This window comes from Leuciscus leuciscus, assembly GCF_965113295.1.
Source record: "Leuciscus leuciscus genome assembly, chromosome: 1".
Classification (NCBI taxonomy): Eukaryota; Metazoa; Chordata; class Actinopteri; order Cypriniformes; family Leuciscidae; genus Leuciscus; species Leuciscus leuciscus.
The window spans coordinates 31634638-31648357 of record NC_138725.1 but is presented as its reverse complement, the minus strand read 5'-3'; the positions used below and the strand labels follow the sequence as shown (position 1 = coordinate 31648357).

At 37.9% G+C, this 13720-nt stretch overlaps 2 protein-coding genes and 1 long non-coding RNA gene across 3 annotated transcripts in view; 2 read left to right on the top strand and 1 right to left on the bottom strand.

Annotated features, from left to right (window-relative positions):
• Positions 1 to 352: 352 nt before the first annotated feature.
• Positions 353 to 3989, bottom strand: LOC309495287 (uncharacterized protein; the record flags this gene model as incomplete). Its single annotated transcript, XM_082164956.1, has 3 exons — positions 353 to 723; positions 2490 to 3534; positions 3877 to 3989. 2 exons carry the CDS (start codon positions 3987 to 3989, stop codon positions 2979 to 2981), a joined length of 669 nt encoding a protein of 222 aa, XP_082021082.1. The 3' UTR covers positions 353 to 723; positions 2490 to 2978.
• A 3237-nt stretch (positions 3990 to 7226) lies between these two features.
• On the top strand, positions 7227 to 8585 carry LOC309481993. Its single transcript, XR_014200166.1, has 2 exons — positions 7227 to 7386; positions 7815 to 8585. It is a non-coding gene; the product is annotated as an uncharacterized lncRNA (long non-coding RNA).
• A 2258-nt stretch (positions 8586 to 10843) lies between these two features.
• Positions 10844 to 13720, top strand: part of LOC309477708 (uncharacterized protein) — a 36863-nt gene continuing 33986 nt past the window's right edge. The window contains exon 1 of the mRNA XM_082141075.1: positions 10844 to 12896. The gene's annotated coding sequence lies outside the window, so the exon portion shown is untranslated. The remainder of the gene's footprint in view (positions 12897 to 13720) is intronic.

The window sequence follows — 13720 nt, the reverse complement described above, 5'->3', positions numbered from 1 at the left end:
TGGAAAACAGAAGCTTGCTATTCTTAGTCCGGTTGTTGAGAAGCATCGCCGGACCGTTAATTCTTCAAATGCAAGCCGAAAGATATCATTCGAATTTTTGAGTGACAGACCTGTAGTAGGGTGGGGCACATTGGGGGGCCAATCAGTTTTCAGGAGGCCCTCATGGCCCCTCCCCTGTCTACGCCACTGCAAATGGAGGCACAAGTCTCTGCCTATGCATTTTCCACCTCTCCTTCTCTATCCCCTCAGACTCGCGTTTCACAGATTCAGCACATCCAGGGAAGATGCGCACGGTGGTTAAACTTACAGTGGTGAAATTAAAAACAAGAAACACACATTCTGAGACATAAAATGAATAACTGGGAATTTTATTAACATCAATCGTCCCTCTCCCATTTTGCATGATGCTTTGCTGACGAGCAAAGCATCTCAGAGAAGTGCCCAGTTTAAATGATACATGAAAGTATATACTGCGTTTGCATGGAAGAGTAGAAGTGGAAGAGAAACTATATGTTCGAAAAACAATGAAGAACGAGTTAAAAATTAATATTAGATTCATGTCTCTCTTAAAAGTGTTACGGCCTCTTCTTCAGCTCCTGCATTGATCACATATGTAAGGTTTTGCTCTGCTGTGGATCCTCATGTGAATCTTCAGCCTTGATTTAGGGCAGGAGACAGATTTTTTGGCTTCTGTTTTGTCTTTCTTGATCACATCCATCAGGTCTAAAAGACAAATTAAATCAAGTGAGTTTCTCTGGACTATTTTATGCAAACAACCAGCTAATCATGACTTACTCATGCAGTTTAAAGTGACGTTCTAGACATTCTCCTGACTCAACCAATACTCTACTAACACTCTAATGAGAGTTAGTAAGACATGAAGGTGCAACATTACTTATAATCAACAGAATGTGTTAAAGGGACCATCAAAATAAAGTGAAACCATGTTTTGTAATCTTTTAAACTAAAGTTATGGCTATCTCTTGACCCCCTCGCTTGTTAATGCAGGTGTCTGTTGTTGTTGTTCCGTCCCTTTAGTTTGGTTTTAAACATAGACAGTAAAAGAAATGGACACAGCGACCCCATAGACTTCGACGGAGACCAGTGAAGTCAATTAGAAGCTCTCACTTCCTGAGCGTACTGCGCAGCCTCAAACTGAGCTTGTGACGTGATGTGACGTGAGCAACCTGTCTGACAGTTGTAAGTCTTCTAGTAGCTGTGCCAAGAGAAATCTGAATCATTCCCTTCTGAAACTTGCAGAGACGGAGAGCGTGAGTATTAGCTGTCTATGAGCTAGGAGCAGGCTCAACTTTTGGTAAGTTTTCTGATTAATTATTTTGTAATTTTTCCTCCACGTCCCCCCGATTGCCCGCGTGCTTCTCCTCCTGATACGGTAATTTCTCTACTGTACGACAGAGTCACGTGGTTATGACGCAATCGTTAGCCTATTTTTACAAAACTGTTTCTACGGGGCCATAACGTAAGATACAAGGTAATGGAGCCTTTTATACATTGTCGTGTTTCTTTAGAAATAAACAATGGACAAATAGAGTCTTTAAATGCCTCAGATGTACAGTTATTCGCTGTCAAAGTGAATGGGAGTCAATGGGATGCTAACAGCAGTTGATGGCTTGTTAGTCAATGGATGCCCCCATAGAAGGTATGCTTTCCGGATACTGGATTACCCCCTTGGTTTTATACTGGGAATAAACAGCCCAGGCCAGTGCTGCCACCTTGTGGAACAACTGATTACTGCAAAACAATGCAATTCAATGTGTGACCTGCGTGGCAACGTTAAATCAGGTGGCGCACGTTCTATACTGATGAAATTTGTATCACATGCACTGTATGCGGACCCTTGCGTACACATAAAAACCAAAATATACTTCATTAATAGAGAAATAATCTGGAAGCCTCTCTCATCTGTGTATCTTAATAATCCCCATAGCAAATACAAAATTCTGAACGGCTGTTTGAAAACATGAAAATACTGTTTGACATTCTTCTCCATAACAAGTCGGTGTCAGAAACAGAAAGTTGTGCTGCGCTGCTGCGTATAGTGCTTTATTTCTGCTTTTCCAGGAGCGCCACCTACACTGTAAAAAAAAAATTGCTGCGATTATTTATCACAACTTAAAATCCAACATTGTTTCAACTTTAAAAAGTATGTGTTCATGCTTGACTTAAAATATTAAGTTTAGTTAACTTTAGTTAACTTGGATATTTAAGTTATCTCAACAAATTTTAAGTTGTTATAACTAATCGCAGCCACATTTTTTACAGTGTACAGTGAGAGAGTTAATTTGCCTCTACTGCTATTCTTTGCATTGGTCTGAACAGACAAACTGCATGTGAAAATCAGTCTGAACTTTCGTGTTGGTGTGAACATGAGTTAGTAGATAATGTCCTCTCGATCATCGTGGCTGTTGGGAAACTAACTTACACAGAAGAGACTTTTGTTTCTCCGCACATAAAGATGAACTACTTACTGTGATCTCAGACTGTGGTGATGTGGTTTCTCCACTGTATGGATCTTCATGTGTAGCTTCAGGTGACTTTTAATGAAGAAACTCTTTCCACACTGATCACACGTGTGCACTGCAGCTTCTCTCCGCTGTGGATCCTTAGCCTTGTCCTACCAGACTCTCGTACATTTCATTTGTACAGAGAGTCTGGCCTCTCTCCATTGACAAGCGTTAACTTCCTTGTAGGCGGGTACTCTGTTGAAGTTTAAAACTATTGGATCTGCCCAGAGCCACTCTGGATCTGCCATAACCAATTGCTAACGTTTAGTCGTGATGTAACCCTACAACTCAAACTAGCGCACGACCTCAACGTCATCGTTCTCAGCCACTCCCTCTGTTCGCTGATAGGAACGCCAAAAATTTGGCCGGAGAAAACCCAAGAATAACAAACCCAGACGGAGTACTGAAGGAAAATGAAAATTGTGCTGAAGTACGTAGGAGGGCGGAGCCAGGCTAGTGGATCCTCTCATGTGATTTCAGATTTGATGAATCACTGAATCTCTTGTCACAGTGTGAACACTTATAAGGTTTTTCTCCAGTGTGAATTCTCTGGTGCAGTTTTAATTTGCTTGCTGTAATAAAAGTCTTCTCACACTCAAAGCACACGTACTCTCTCACACCAGTATGAATTTTCTGATGTCTATGTAAATATAGCAGCCGTGAAAAACTCTTTCCACACACAGAACATGAATGTGGCTTCTCCTTCGTATGAACTGCCAGGTGTGTCTTCAGGTTTGATGACCTAAGAAATGTTTTGCCGCATTGATCACATGTGAAAGGCTTTTCTCCGGTGTGGATCCTCATGTGACTTTCAAGGTGTGCTGATTGTGTGAAACTCTTCCCACATTGATCACATGTGAATGGCTTCTCGCCTGTATGAATTCTCATGTGACTCTCAAGATTACGTTTGCCTGTGAAACTCTTTCCACACTGAGTGCAGGTGAAAGATTTCTTAGCTCTTCTTTTCTTTAAAAATGTCTGTTTAGTCTTTGAGAGACTCAAGGTTTTTCTCCAGGTTTGACATGATGTTCCTCCTTCACTTCACTCAGTTCCTCACTCTCCTCGCTCTCTTCCATCAGGTCTGAAATGAAATAAATACATTTTATTCAATTCAATTAATTTAAAAAGTGAAATATGACGTGAAAGGACATAAAAATGATGTAAGACAACTGCTACATAATATTATCATGAATGAGGTACACCGATCTTGAAAGTTTTAAAACATTATAGACAAATCCCATCATGAATGATGTTCTGCCCTGAAGGCACACCTTCTCTCCCCAGAGAGAAGAATAGGGGGCAATGAGCGATTTTATTCAAGGTGGAGAGATCTACAGCAGCTCGGCCGAACCTCTCCCACAACTGGCTCACTACCTGAGGGTGAAGAGTCCATTCTCCATAGAGGATTTCACTGTAAAGCTGAGGGGAGCGTGTGCCCCCTGGCGATTTATATGACGCCGCCATTTTGTTGTCTGATCTGATCAAAATGTTGGTTCCTTAGGAACTGCATAGAATGTTTGGCCTCGCACCCCAACCTGTGAGCGACGCATCAGTCATCACCACCTTTCTTAAATAAACTGCCCTCCGCAGAGTTTCTGAAAAACAATCCCTCCAGTGAAGGAGAGCGCACATGCAGAGTGATGGCACCAGCGATGTCCCGCTAACCCAGTGCTGAAACTCTCTCGCTTGCAATAATCCCAGTGAAATGACAGAAACTGTCCAGGCCATCAGCTCCAGGATACATAAACAGACTGAATGGGACTCTGTTCCCTTTCTGAAAAAGGGACAGACAGCCGTTGTTCTGCCCTTTGGGGATTGTCCTTGTTAGAGTAATTAGGTCCTCTAGCGGTCAAGTATGGTATTGCAGGCTGAATCAGGAAGTTAGTTTATTAGTCAAAGCACATGGTGAAGATTGTTCCAGCTTCAATAATCCTCTGCTATGTTTCAATTTCTCCTTAGCAAGAACTGCCTGTAAGTAGTTTATATATTTTCTGTTTTACAGTATTTCTAATAATAGATTTGTGCCGATTTCATGTTGATTTAAAATCATATATGAGTATAGATCTTTGATTTCAATCAAATCAAAATCAAATCATCAGACATTATATGTCATTGTAATTAAGCTTTGTTAGTATTTGTACAAGAGACAATTTCACCTTAGTGTATTTTTTGTGCTTGTTTTCAGTTTCACTCCTTTGTTCATGCTCAACAAGAGTCTCTATTAAACGGAGCTAAGAAGCTATATTCTGACTCATGTTTTTCATGACGGAAGTTTGGCTGTCTAATTTTGGTTAAGAACACCAATTAGCCTTTCGCCGAGCCCCGCCCCACTTAGTTACTGTTGCTACATCCGACAAACAAATGGTCAAACACGACCAGCAGCAACAGATTGCCATGATGGGAAGAGGTATACCCGTGCGTGTCAGTGACCTTTTTTGGAGCAATACCTCCGCGATATCCACCAGATCGAGGCAAAAGGGGTTACAGTATGCAGTGGAGGGATATATTCAAAATATAAAAATACGCAATGAAGGAGACACGACTACTATCGAGGATGCTTACCGGTCTCAAGCGAAATCTGAGAAACCCCAAGACAATCGCAAAAAAAATCTCTAATACCCACGCAATCGACATAAACACTCTTGCAGACGGCATCGTAGACCTCTTCTTCTGTCTTGATTTTTTCCGATTTGTTGTCCTGTTTTTTTTACTGCAAAGCTGATCTAACCTGATACAGCAGCAGAGCTGATCACGACACCTGTTATCATCCTATCAATAATAATAATAATAATATATAATATAATATATTATGATATAATATATCATTATTTAGGGACAAATCATTGTTTATTTACCGCTCCGAGCGGGACTTTCAATGTCAGCATTTTGATTTCGGCAAATCAGTTTAGGCGAATGCAAACAACGTGATTATTGATCCAACATCCACCCACACAAGAAAACGTGCAACCTACCTGAGGGAATAATACGCTGATTTACTGCTCAATAAATATTTCTGATTGTTATTAATGTAGAAAACTGTTCTTTTTTTCAGGATTCTTTGAATAGAAAGTTTCAGAGTTTTCTGAAATAGAAAGCTTTTCTAACGTTATAAATGTCTAATGTTATACTGTCTCTTTTGATCAATTGAATGCATCCTTGCCTATTACTTTTCTTAATTTCTTTAAAAAATCTTACTGACCCCAAATTACTTTTACCGGTTCTTTGTGGCAAACTTTATGCGTGCGGTCGTGCGCTTGAGTGCAGCTATATTACGTAAACGATCATTATCCTGTAGGCCAGGGGTTCTCAAACTATCTGGAGATAGGGACCCCTCATAGGGCAAAAAAAATTCCAAGGACCCCCTCATAACCGCAACACAAATGTAATAGCTAAATCGTGTGTGTGTGTGCGTGTGAGAGAGAGAGAGATGGGAAAGGGGCAGGGGCGTTTCTAGGTTTTAAAAACATCAGGGGCTGAGCCCGAAACATCAGGGGCTGGGGGTGGGTTACAAGATAACATGATTCGATACAGAGAATAATGTATATTGTAGGTCTATATGCAGGGGGCAGCCACACCAGCCCATATTACCACACAGACACGTACGTGAATTCAAATGTGAGGTAGTTAGGGGTGTTCGGGGGCATGCTCCCCCGAGAAAATTTTGATTTCTCTGATCTACATTTGTGCATTTTAAGGTGTTTGAAGGCCAAAAAAATTGGATAACAATAGCTTTAAAAGCATGTCAGTGGGCAGTAGCATAAATTATTTGTCAAGCAGATAACAGATTCTTAAACATGAGAATGAGGATAAATGTTGAAATGAATGATCCACAGTACAAAATGGAAATGCAGAATGTTTCTGCTTATTGTTGACACAATCACATATTCCAAACAGGAATGGCCTTAAATGAGAAATCTTTTAAGGATTATTTTGCATATAGATGTTACATTTCAATCAAACACCAGTGCAATCTACAGTGTAGGCTATATAGCCTATTTAAGTAATTAAATTAATATAAAGGGGCGATTTGTCCACAAATGGCTTAAATGAAACTATAGTCGACTAGAAAATGTTTGTTTGTTTTTTTGTCGGAGGCAGCCCTTATTCCACAGATTTACAAACGCTGTGGGCGCACCGCTTCATCTTGCTTGGAGAATGTTTGTCGGACCTGCTCACATAGTAACGGTTGCTATGATGTGTGATTGGACAATGGCCGTTTTGGGGGAGGGGCCGGCGATAGGTCAATTGGAGGATAGTACAAATGAGGTACACTGATCTTCCAATTTTTTTTTTTTAAAACATTATAGACAAATCCCATGTTTCTGTAGTGAGAACTATTAATTACATTTGGTCAATGAAACAATTAAAATATACAATACTTCCATATTTTCACACCAACTTTTAGATATTAATTTATTTTACTTAAGACTTAAATTACTGATGGCCGTTCACACTAGATTTTTTTAGTTCCTCCGACTTCCATTCATATGCATGTGAATGTGGGACACCAGAAACACAAGATCAGGTGAATAACCCTGTGTTTCAGTTTAAGTTTACAGTGTCCATAGAAATTTCACATAGCCTACTGAAAGTCAAGAGTGACCGCAGCTTTAACTAGCTTTAAATTAGCAATTTTTATTAGCATTATCTGTGTCCTGCATGTTTCACTCAACCCTGTTACTTATGACATGATTTTCCTTGTGAGAAAGCCCTAACCACGCCCCCTGAGTCGTTGGTGTTGTGCAGGGCTCGGCTCGGCCAGGTGTGGACATGCAAAATCGGCAGCTGAGTTGCAAATCAGGCCGGCTGGTCGGTTGTCCAACAATGTATATGTTTTTTCTCAGTGCGTAGATGATTATGGGTGAGTTTTCGTTTATATTTTGCCTTTGTTATTGGTATTGTTGTTCTGGGTGTCGAGATTTGCTCGTGGGGTGAGCGCATTTTTAAACTGCGTCACAAAGTGAAACCAAACCGTCGTCATAGACTTTGAGCATGGAAATGATTGTAGTTATATTCGATTACAATATATTATATTCACATCTTATTTACAGATCACCCGGTTTGTTCAATATTTTTTGAATATGTTGAATTTGATGACATTGTATGTTTGCTGTTGTAATATTGAGCATACGCAACGATCGTGCAATCTGCGTGTCATTGTTTACTTTATTATTTTATTAATATAATCCGCACGCAGTTAACCTATGTATGTTAATTTATATTACTTAACTGAATCTTTGTATCCTTTACTTATAACTGTTTTCTTTGTGTTTATTCTGTTTATTATAGACCACACATACATTTGTGAATCAACGTATACAAATTCCCTTTGAATAAATAAGTTGAACCGGATTCCCTCTAGTGTCTCTCTTACCGGAAACACACACACCACCATCTTGACTGCATTAATCCTGAACCCCTGAGCGTCCCAAACGCTCGTATATTCCTCATTTTAAAACAGAGCATTTCTTAAAATTGTGACACAGGATGTGACATCATCTGGGCTTTTTCTCCTGCCCTAATGTGAGGACAAGAAAATAATCTCAATCCATTGTCTCTGTTTTTACATAAACTGTACAGTGTTGATCACATTCATCAACTCTGTTACCAAAGTTATTATAAGAAGAAGAATCTCAATAAATATGAAACTTCTATTATTTATAAGAAATACAACTTTATCAGTAACTATCAAGTTTTGCTTAAGTTATACTTACAACCCTGTCAGCCATTCTGGAAAGTTAATTTATTTGATATAGTTTGTCGTTTACTCTGTTAATTGCCAATGTAATTATAATGATAATTATATTGAAAAATGTCAAAAATATTGGTAACATTGTTACAGAATCCAGAATATTTAGTTTGACCTGATGTTGACAAACAGCATAAAAGTGTTTAAACCTCCCATTACTGACCATTTGTTGAAAACTAACTAACAAAAACATGTTTACCCATTTCATAGTTTAACTGTTTATCTAAAAGTGATGAAGTGCTTGAATGTTTCTAACATGAATGTTCTTCAGCATCATGAATGAATGAAGAATAAACACCAACCTCTTTGTTCTTCAGGATCTTCAGTGTGTTTCATTCTGCAGGGTTCTGGATCACTCATGTTCTCACTGTCCTCTTTAATAAACTCAGTCTTTGCAGATTTCAGCTCTTCCTGATGCTTTGATGCTCGTCTTCACTTGTAGACTGATGGGAATTTACAGCATTTATGGGTGAATTGCAGTGGGAGGAGCTTCACTGATGATGTGATTGATGTGGGAGGGGCTTTAATTATGGTAAATTTTAGTTGGAGGAGCTGATCTGCCTAAAATAAAATAAAAATATATCAGTTACTGAGTTTGTTTTTATACTTAATATCACATATAAGCATTTATTTCTGTCTGTCTGTAAAGTAACTGATGCTAATACACAACTGTTTTTTTTTGCGCACAAAAAATTATTCTCGTTGCTTGATAAACGTATGGTTGAGCCACTGTAGTCACTTGGACTATTATAAACATTGTCTTTACTAACTTTCCTGTCCGGCAAGTTTCAATTACAATAGAATCCAATGGAGGAGTGAGACAGCTCTCAGATTTAATCAAAAATATCTTAATTTGTGTTCCGAGGATGAACGAAAGTCTTATGGGGTTGGAACAACATTAGGTTGAGTAATTACTGATATAATTTTCATTTTTGGGTGAACCAACCCTTTAATAAATAAAGGCAGCCTGTTGACACCAATGAAATGAGCATTAAAGCTGCCGTCGGCAAGTCTGGCAGATTGGGTCGATTAGCCAAAATTTTGAATGTTTACCACTCTCATGCCCCTCCCCACTACCAGCGAGCACCCTCCCATCGAGGTCGTGCTCGTCAGTGCGTCACTGTGCGTGTGTACCTGATTTTCTGTGAACGCGTCCGTCTCTTCAGCATCTATCAACACCATGGACTCGGAGGTAGGCTGCCCTGGCTAATCTATCCATAGATAGCAATAACCGAGGAATTGGAAGCTTGTTAGTAGATTTTCTCTCCGCCATCACGCTTCATGCAATCTCCAGGCGAACTTCAGGCGTGGCGTGTGCATGTGATATTAACGTGCGCGAGTGAGGGGGGATCTGTGGCGTGTGCACGACCTGTGATTGACAGTCAGATCTCACACCCCCCTGCGCTGATTGGACCTGATGAAGCGGGAGCGCTGGATTTTTGCAAAACAAATAACACGCTCCAGGTGGAGTTAGAAGCTCGGGTTTTTTTCTAAAACCACCTTATGTTGTTCTGTCGGATTATAGTGTCGATTACACTGAATATGATCAAAAAAATGTTGCCGACGGCAGCTTTAAGTGTCAATTAACAGGAGATCTGAAGACATCAGCATAATAAATGAGGTGAAAACAGGAACTTTTGATGTGAAATATGGGTATAACTAGCCTATTTACTGCCCTAGTACAGCAGTTGTCACTTTAAAAGTATGCATGTGAATTAAACGTGGGACAATGGCCTTCATCATCACAGTATGCTAATGCTGTGAATCAGATGCGAGGGAATCGTCATTAAGCAGATTAAGGACTGTTTACTGTCTCTTACATCTCTGATAAACATCTGTGCCATTTGCTACACAGGACAAACAAGCTTCTTCCCACTATATACTATTGATCTACTAGTGTGTCCTAACATGTTTGGTCTCATCTGACAGCTTATAAACTGTATGAATACGCTGATTTCACGCAGCCGCCATTTTGAAATCGAAAGTGAGGCTCCGGTGGGAAAAACCCCGGAAGTAAAGATAAACAACAATGCCTTTGGACTACCAACTTGAAGCTGCTGCCGCGATTTACACTATTGGATGTTAATATACAATATAGGATATGTATATAGTTCATTCCTGCTTCTTTTTTTTACTTTTTGAATTATAAAAAATATATATTTTATTTATAAATGAATTTCACTGTATATAGTCTAAAGTATAAAAGAAATGTATGTACAGTTTTAGAATTGACACAACATCATTAAACACAACAATACGCCATCGCATTCACGACTCTCCTGTGATTAAAGGCGACACTTCCGGTTTTCTTCCCACCGGAGCCTCGCTTTCGATTTCAAAATAACGGCTGCGTGAAATCAGCGTATTGTGTTGAACTTAATAGAGATATTAAAGTATCGTAATGTACAGTCTAGGTGCTGCTGCTGAAACATGCATTGAGGAGAATATTTTAATGTACTTCTCCTTCTCTTCATCACCAGCCATTTGCCTTCAGGTTTATGGTCTTCAGGTTTTGGTGTTGATATTGCAATCATGTTTAACAATCCCTTGCTCAGGGTATAAGAAGAAAAGGAATGTTTTTCTATACAGTATGTTGTCCCATTCTACTGTCAGTATATTTAAACGTGCCGTAATAAACAACTTAGCTTGCTTTAAAGGCTTTTGAGAATCTTCCCTTTTATTAATTATAATGTTAAAAGCTAAAGTAATTATAACTTCAATTATTCTGGTTAAATCCTATGTTTTAGTTCTTTAGTAACTTTAGTTTAGTAGTAGTAAGTAAGAGGTTAAAGATTAGCAATCATTTTAATGGAGTCAGATAAATAAATAAATTCTGCTCGTTCTCCTTCAACTGCTTTTTGTTCTTTTTTGCACCGCAAAAGCACCGAAACCTCCAAGACTTACAAAATAAAAAGTGTTTTCAGCAGATCTGTTAATATTGATGAGCCTCAGACTATCAACACATTCAACAAGCCATTCAGGATCATCAGCAGATCATCTCACTTTATTAAGTCGGGTTGAGACTGAGAAACAGGTTGTTTTAATTATATTTCTAATGCAGTTTTTTGCTAAATGTTCTTTTATCAGAGTAGATACTTCTTGTAATCCTACTCGTGATGAATTTAATTATTTTGCTCAATTAACTTTTAATTGTTAAACCTTTTATGCAATATTACATCTGTGGTGTTGTAACTTCAAAACGTATCTGAAATTTCTTTCCTTCAGAGCCATTTAATCTTATATTTTAATGTTTTGAGACTGTAAAGTGGTTTTTAATTGTTGTATGTTGAACAATTAAACATTTATTTTAAAAAAAATGTCCTTAAAGTAATTTTTTTATTTTAAACATTGTGTTTAATAACTTTCTGGGCAGGTAAGTTTCAATTACAATAGAAGCCTATGGAGGAGTGAGACAGCTCTCAGATTTAATAAAAAATATCTTAAAGGTATAGCGGAGGATGTTTTACTTCCTGGTGGGTAACCTATACTATTGGTCCTCCTAATTGTCAATCATTCTGGTGAATCAATCAAACTTTTCAAAAAGTGGAGAGGGCGGGTCTTACCTAAAATTTGGAAAGATCCTCTGCAATACCTTTAATTTGTGTTCTGAAAATGAACGAAAGTCTTACTGGGTTGGAACAACACGAGGGTGAGTAATTACTGACAGAATAAAATTTTTTGGGTGAACTAACCCTTTAAATCTATACATAAATAATATTGTATACATAAGTTGTATAAGTACATAACTGTACATACGTTTTATGGTCGTTTTCAGCTTCTGCACATTTTAATGATCTAATTACTTTATTGTAATGAATGTAGTTCTCATAAAATCAAACTCTATCAAGTCTTTAAATAGAGCAGTTTTATAGGCTTTTATCATGTATCCTGACTCAAATAATGTGTTTCTAACAGCAAACACTCAGAATAAAGTGAGATGATCTGCTGATGATCCTGAATGGCTTGTTGAATGAGTGTTGATAGTCTGATCAATATTAACAGATCTGCTGAAAACACTCCTTATTTCATGACAATAGTTCCTGTTTTCACCTCATTTATTATGCTGATGTCTTCAGATCTCCTGTAAATTGACACTTAAAGCTCATTTCATTGGTGTCAGCAGACTGAGGGTATTTGGTGGCTACTATGTACGTTTATTTCTTTATGCCTTTAACTGTTTTTCTTACCATTATATTAGGAAGAATTTAAATTATTTATATTATTTTCTTTATTTCTAGATACCTGTATTTTAATTGAAGAAGCAGAATAATGTTAGGATTAGCATATAAAAATATAAAAAATAATGAATGAATTGGCATTCAGTTTCAGTGATACGATGAATAGATAGACAGGCATAAATGCTTAGAAGTGTCATTAATTATAAAAACAAACTCAGTAATTTATATTTTTTTTATTTTGGGCAGATCAGCTCCTCCCACACTGCAATCACATCATCAGTGAAGCTCCTCCCACAGTAGTCACATGGTCAGTGAAGCTCCTCCCACTGTAATTCTCCAATAAATGCTGGAATTTCCCTGAGTTTATTAAAGAGGACAGTGAGAACATGAGTGATCCAGAACCCTGCAGAATGAAACACACTGAAGATCCTGAAGAACAAAGAGGTTGGTGTTTATTCTTCATTCATTCATGATGCTGAAGAACATTCATGATAGAAACATTCAAGCTCTTTATCACTTTTAGATAAACAGGTAAAAAATGGTACAGACTGTTCTTGGGTTTTTTCAACAAATAGTCAGTAAAGGGAGGTTTGAGACATTTTATAGGGATTGTCAACATCAGATCAAGCTAAATACTATTTTTACTGTTTTATTTGACATTTATTTTATATCTGGTTCCCAATTTGCAACAACGTTATACCAGAATTTGTCATTTTCAACATAGTTTACACTATTATTTTAAGAATAATCAGTAAACACCAAGTTACTGATAACATTGTATTTGTCAAATATCATATAAGTTATTCATAGTTCTAGAGATTCTTCCTACAGTAACTTTGGTAAGGGTTGATGAATACAGTAAATGCTACAGTTTGTGTAAAAACTGAGACAATGGATTGAGATTATTTTCTTGTCTTCCCATCATGCAGTAGAAAGAGCGCAGATGATGTCACAATTTTTAGAAAAGCTCTGATTTAAAAGGAGGAAAATCATGTCAGGAGTGGTTGAGTGAAACATGTAGGACACAGATAATGCTAATAACAAATATTAATTTAAAACTAGTTAAAGCCGCAGACACTCTACACTTTCAACATATAACAAATAATAATAATACAATTAAATAAACAATCCACTCCACTTGGATGCTAAACGTTTGTGTTATTTCTCACAGGGTTATTCACTTGAGCTTGTGTTTCTGGTGTCCCACTTTCACATGCACATGAATGGAAGTCAGTACAAGGAAAAGTCTAGTGTGAACGGCCATTAAT